Below are 6940 nucleotides of genomic sequence, written 5' to 3'. Positions count from 1 at the left end.
CCCTTCCGGAAAATCCCTTTCCTACGATTTCATGCTTTACTCGTAAAAACCTACCACACCAGCAGCAACCCCTTTTCTGCGATCGAAAGATCTCCGAGGAATATTCTCTACTGTACTTGGGGTGGATAGGGGAAAACGAGAGGTAGAGGAGGGGATCGAAAGGTCACAAAAGTTTCCAAGTTGGTCATAAGTTCTTAAATGATTATGAAAATCGATTTTTTCTCGACACTATTTTTTTCTCTTCCTTTCTTTCTTACGTTTTTTTCATTTTTCTTTTTCTTTTTCTTTCCTTTTTTTTTATTTCTCTCTCCCCACTCTATTCAATCCTGTTGTTACAGACCAAGTGCAACGCCGGTCAGGTATAAAGGTTGAGATTTTTTTCTTTTTCTCTTTTTCTTTGTAATACAATTAAAAAAAGAAAAAAAGAAAAGGAAGATAAGGAAGAAGTAATAAAAGGGGAAAACGTTAAAACTCTCAAAAGTCTCGAAAGAGAGTAATTGATTTGTAATGTCGATGAGGAACTTTCGGCAAAGCCTCTATACTTGAAGTTCCGGTGCTCTTCCATCCTGAAATCTTATCCTTCTCTTTCTCTTTCTCTCTCTCTCTCTCTCTCTCTCTCTCTCTCTCTATCTCTATCTATCTATCTATCTCTTTCATTCACTCGCTCTCTTTATTTATCGTCTCTTTCATTCACTTTCTCTGCGTGCCTTATCATCGAGTACCTTCTTGTTTATACATTCCGAGCTACCATTTCTAGATGCTCCATATCGATAAATAAGGTATTAAAGTCGATAAATCGTTGCAACGTGGTAGCGTCTACCAACGATATTTATCGCTAATTGCTTTGAGCTTTGACTTGTTTTTTTTTTTTTCTTTACCACCACCCTCTCTCCCTCCCACCTTTCTTTATTTTCTTCCTTTTTTTCTCTTTTCTCCTACTTTTCCCGTAGACTTTAAAGTTCTCGAAGAAACGTTGTTTGCGAAGTTACGATAAACGTTTTGGAATAATAGCCATTCGATAGTTCGTTTTCACGATGGCGATGAGGTAGAGTGGGGAAGGAGGAATGACGGGGCTTGGATGGGGTGGATAGGGTGGGATTGAAGCCAGAGTCGAGATTGGGGTTGGGGTTTTCAATTAATTACCGATCGGACCAAACCTGTAATTTACACTTTATCGGATTCTTTTATATTATATAAGCAAGTTTCTTTCCTTCTCCACCCCCTTCCCCGATTATCCTCCACGAACCTAGCAAATTGCAATTAATTATGTACATTGCCCGTTTCATTTTCAACGTATTCACGGCTTTCGTAAAGATATTTATTTCATTATATATAAAACATTCTCATTCTATTTTACTTTTACATCTATGGATATAATACCGATGTGTAAATTATATTTTTGTAGATTAAACTTTTTTTCCTTCCTTTTTTTTTTATTCTTAATTTTTTTGTTTTCTTCTCTTTTTACAGACATCTTTATATACCGGTAGTCGAGATGGGTTACAGCAAAACGACGGCCTCGGTTACGGTCTTTTTTATAAGCGCATTCTTTCACGAATATCTTGTCAGTGTACCATTGAAAACGTTTAAAATTTGGGCATTCATGGGTATGATGGGTCAAGTAAGTATTTAACATGAATTAGACATTGGAATAGTAATTTATTCGGTATCAATCGATTAACTAGTTCGTAGCACGACACGTTCCATGCAAGAAGTTTTGGAAACTTTACTTACATCGACATATATACATCTCTCTCTCTCTCTCTCTCTCTCTCTCTCTCTCTCTCTCTCTCTCTCTCTCTCTCTCTCTCTCTCTCTCTGTCTCTATTTCTCGTTTGTATAGCACTTCGTCGATGCACACGTTGCGGCCGGAAAGTTTCCTTTTAGTGTACTCGTTATATGCACGCTGGCAGGAAGAGAGAAAGAGAAAGAGAAAGAGAAAGAGAGAGAGAGAGAGAGAGAGAGAGAGAGAGAGATAGAGAATATGTTCTTGAAATCGCGTGCCTTCGTAGTTTGCGATCGACATAGTCCTCGTAAAGCCGTGAATTATCCTTTTCAGATGCCGTTGTCCGCGTTGAGCAAGCTGGTCGAGAGACATTGGGGCGCCAGGTGGGGTAACATCGTCGTTTGGTCGAGTCTCATCATTGGACAACCCCTTTGCATTCTGATGTACTATCACGACTATGTGGTTACTCATTTTGGGGAGACATTGCTCGAGGATTACTCGATTGTATAAAAGGAGAAATTTATGAATTGGAAATACCAATGAAAAGGGTGCAAATAATAAGAGAGAGAGAGAGAGAGAGAAAGAAGATATCGTTCAATAATTTTAATTGACACTCGATCGAATTTTTTTTAATATCTAAAATAATCATATCGATGTGTCAATTAAATATTTTTTTTCTTCCTTTCTTTCTTTATTTCTCTTTTTTAAGAAAGAAAAGAAATATATGCAATCAAGAAAAAAAAAATAAATAAATAAGTCGGAAAAAAAGAGAGAAAAAAATGTAAAGGGAGGGAGATCGAGGATAGTACGAGTGCCTTAAAAATGTCCCGTCGTTGTTTCTTAATTTTTTTTTTTTTTTTTTTCATTTTTTCTTCCTTTTTCTTTTCTTTTTTTCTTTCTTGCTTTCTTTCTTCCTTTACACGACGAACATACACGTACGTATTATAAAACTGTGGTAATAACGAAGTTGGTACTTGGATAAAGTCTATAGTAATATTAACGTAGACATTTTTTCAAAGAATATATATATATATATGTGTGTGTATGTGTGTCTGTGTGTATGTATGTGTGAGAAAGAGAGAGAGAACAAAATTCGAGGATTTAACAGTTAAATTGGATTTTCTTGGAGAACAAAAAAATAGAAAAGGAAAAATAGATAAGAAAGAATGAAAAGAAAAAGAATAATCTACGCATATGTAAATTGTTCGCTATATACGAAATTATAGTGCACAGATCGCTTCGTATAAAAGCTACTTGTATTTTCTATGGAAATGCTTTTACATTCTCGATTTTGTACTTTATATATGCTACTAATGAAAGAAAAACAGGTCCCATTTCGCCATAGGTGGTGGATCACCACTCGAGAACGTAGTTTTAAACGTTTCGTCACATATCAGAATCATAAGTTTTCACGCAAAAAAATTTTCTGATTTCCCAGGTGCTCTTTGGATAATAAATGTATATATATATATATGTATACATACATACACACACATACATATACATAGATATAATATGTATATCGTTGTTAGAGAACGTTCGAACGAATTTTCTTTCTTTTTTTTTCTTTTTTACTTCCTTTTTCTGCTCTTTTTTTAATCCGAAAAAAAGCACAAAAATGACGACGTCCTCTCAACACTTTCCTTCTTTATTTCTAAAGAGACTAATCGGAATGTGTGATTCCATTAAAAAAAAAAAGAAAAAAGAGAAAATAGAACAAAGAAAAAAAGCAAAGAAGAAAGTATAATCAATAGACTTTAGTTATTGTCTGTTTTAAACGAATCATTTTACACGTTTTAGATAAGTACGCTAATAAGATATTCGCTATCAAGCTGCCAACAGTTTTACGTGCTTCATATATATAGAATGGGCGATAAGTCCATGGGTAGGCCAAAAGTTCCTACGTGATTTTAAAAGTCAATTACTCTTTTTCAAGACTTTGCAAGTCTTGTAATTAGGCTTGCAGCTTTTACAAACTAGGCTCGTAGTTATATAATTTGAATACAAAAAGAAAAGAAGAAAAGAAACAAGAAGAGCAGGACAGAAAAAAAATTTGTCTTAATGATCTCGAAAAAGTGTAATCGATGTTTGATATAATTTAAGAATTTTTGGCTCATCTAGAAACTTTTGGTTCACCCTATGCACACATACACAAACAAACACACACGTATATACATGATATATATTCGGTGCCACAATCTATCTAAGAACAATAAAGATTTTTTACAAATTTTCTCTATTGCAAAATATATTCCTAAAACGACTGGCCATAATATATTTGCGAGTTGTTATTTGTCGAATAAACTGAAGAGCTTTCTTACGAGTTTCTTTTTTTTTTTTCTTTCTAAAATTTCTTTTTACTGCTATTTCATCCATCGAATAAGAGTCCAAGAAGTACCTTCAAGGGTCGCTGAAAAGCTAGCCCTTTTCTCTTCTTTTTTTTTCTCTTCGAGATTTACCCTCCTCTTCCTAGTTTCTTTCTTTATTCCCTTTCCACGTCTCGCTCGGGAAGAGGGAATGAGAAGTTTCAATAATATAGAATTGTTTCTTTTTTGTTTCTTTTCTTATCGACATTTTGATAAGAGGCACATACCTACATATATGTATATAATATATACACGAGATGGGCCAAAAGTTTCCAAGCGACTTTAAAAATCAATTACTCTTTCTAAAAATTTTTTTGAGACTGATCTTTTCTTTCTTTCTTCTTAGCTTTCCTTCTCTCGTCTTAAAGAATACGCGAAGCGAGCTTAGACATTTTTGGTCCATGCTATATTATGTATAAATATATAAACATACAATTATAGATTTATCATATATGTATACATATATCTTCTTATTATAACCGAACAGATTATAATCGAACAACTATTATTAAAAAACATATATTTTAAGTAAAATTTTAAGTGAAACATAGATTGTAATGAATAAAACTAAACCAGGACGCATATTCCCATGAGCATTGACTTTAGAAAGCGTTGACGTAGGAAGCCAAGCGTAAGAGGTTGAGAATGCACTGGGATAGAACTTGCGAAAATGCATAAGAGAAGAATTTCGAGCATTCGCCCGAAACGAATGAATGGAAGCAATATGGACCGTATACGATGATGTCGTTGGGTCATGATGCTTTCTCAAAACTAATCAAACGGGAGCTAACAAAACCAACATACCGCGAGTCAAACAAATGATAATTAATCTCTTATTTTCCTAAATAAATATCAAATAATTGCTATTACGTTCGACAAAACAATCTTTCTGCGTAATCTTCATACGATATTTCGATTATTAATCCAATAATGATCCTTAATAATTCTTTCAAAAAAGCATGACATTATTTTTGTTCAACATATACCTCGATACGTTCTTTCTTTTTTTACTACTACAATATCGATTGCAATTTTAATATCGTCCGTTCATTATAAGACTACAACAGACACACGCACATACACATATATATACACATACACAGAGAGAGAGAGAGAGAGGGAGAGAGAGAGAGAGAAAAAATACCGGAGCCTCGTAAAGTTTCTTTTATTTTGTAGCAGAAACGGTATCAGCAGCAAGCAGTTTTCTAAGAGAAGTAAAAAAAAATAAAAAAGGAAAAATAAAAAAAAAAAGAAAGGACGCTAGTAGGGATGAGCTTTTGCGGTGAAATACAAAGGAAAACCGTTTCCCCTTCCCTTCACTAGTCCTCCCCCAGTCATTCCACTTCCTTTACCCCCCACACCCCTACAACCCCACACTCTCATATCCCCTCATTCCCTAAAAAAGAAAAAAAAAAGAAATATAAGGAAAGAAAAGGAAGAGGGCAAGAAGAAGACAATAACAAAAGGTAAGTTTCCCAAAGAAAGGTATTCTACGATTCGTGTATCGCCGTTGTAACGTTAATAGAGAAAGAAGCACCGTTGAAAAGGAAGAAAAGTCAGTATGACGACAGAGAGAGAGGGAGAGAGAGAGAGAGAGACAAGAGAAGAAAACGAACATGCTCTAGAAAACGAAAGAAGAATCGACCATTACGAGATAGAGAGAGAAATAGAAAGATAGAGAGATAGATAGATAGATAGATAGATAGATAGATAACATCCCTTCAAATTTCTTTCCCTTTTATTTATTTATTCTTTTTATTTTTTTATATTTTTTCTTTCCATCTCTCTTTTTTCTCCTATTTTCTTTTTCTTTTACTTTTTCCTTTTTCTTTTTTTCTCATCTTCCCTTTCCCCGATAGAAAATCGACGAGAATGAAATATCTCTCCGAGATCGTGTCTCTTTTTCTCTCTTGATGGAAACAGAAGTCAACGACAGAAAGACAGACAGAGAGAGAGAGAGAGAGAGAGAAGAGAGAGAGAAGAGAGAGAGAGAGAGAGAGAAGAGAGAAATGGTTAGATCGAACGAAAAGAAGAAAGAAAAGACTCTTTTTCTCTTATTAAATTCACTTTACTTGTGCTGAAATAAGAAAACAGAAGAACCGATCGCAAGACTCATGTATATACACGAATATAATGCTAAAGGTAGAAAAAGAAAAGAAAAAAAAAAAAAAGAAAGGGAAAAAAGAGAAAAAAAATTCGAACAGAAGAGAAAAGGAAAGGAAAGAAAATGAACAAAAAAAAAAAATAAATAAAAAAGCAAGAGTAAAAAAAGAAAGGCGTAAGATAGATAATGAAAGAGAGGTTTGAATTGGGTGGTGAGTAGTAAGTGACAGATAGTGGGTGGTGGGTAGGATGTACCAGGAGATCGTAGTGGTGGGAGAAAATAGTATAGTATAGGCTAGAGTTCTCGAAAGGAATGCTTTTTTAACCGACGACCCTTGGGCTTTCCTCTTGTCTGATGAGACTCGATGTCACAAGCCGTTTGCCCTGAGGAAGCCTGGCGATGGATAAATTAATGATGCAGAGGGTTCCCCGTCGACAGTCGAACATACGTCTGCGTCACCACGATGTATACGCGAGCTTGTTAAATGGCATCCAAGTACGTGACGGACATAGCATGTAAGTACGTGTTCTAACCCTCCTCAGAATCCCTGCAACCTTAAGACCCTACGTTTCTCTTTGGACCTAACGTTATATCTAACTTTAATATTAGAAAGGAGAGTGAGAAGAAAGGATGCGTTGCTACTCGTTAATTTTATGAATTTCGTAAGACGAATGAAGAGGGATGGAAAGGTGGGGTAACGTTTGAACGTTATCGTAAAAGTTTGATCATTTTTTTCTTTTTTTT

At 34.8% G+C, this 6940-nt stretch overlaps 1 protein-coding gene across 7 annotated transcripts in view; it reads left to right on the top strand.

Moving 5' to 3' along the window:
- Window positions 1-6267, top strand: part of LOC127071053 (diacylglycerol O-acyltransferase 1) — a 135621-nt gene extending 129354 nt beyond the window's left edge. For all 7 annotated transcript variants that reach the window (XM_051009868.1, XM_051009870.1, XM_051009864.1 and 4 more), the window contains 2 exons: window positions 1471-1621; window positions 2060-6267. In XM_051009868.1, the coding sequence (XP_050865825.1) occupies window positions 1471-1621; window positions 2060-2236 (328 nt within the window). In that variant the 3' untranslated portion in view covers window positions 2237-6267. The remainder of the gene's footprint in view (window positions 1-1470; window positions 1622-2059) is intronic.
- Window positions 6268-6940: the final 673 nt, after the last annotated feature.

This window comes from Vespula vulgaris, chromosome 20 (genome assembly GCF_905475345.1).
Source record: "Vespula vulgaris chromosome 20, iyVesVulg1.1, whole genome shotgun sequence".
NCBI lineage: Eukaryota > Metazoa > Arthropoda > Insecta > Hymenoptera > Vespidae > Vespula > Vespula vulgaris.
Note: the sequence above shows the minus strand (reverse complement) of the source record. Positions and strands in the feature narration are given on the sequence as shown.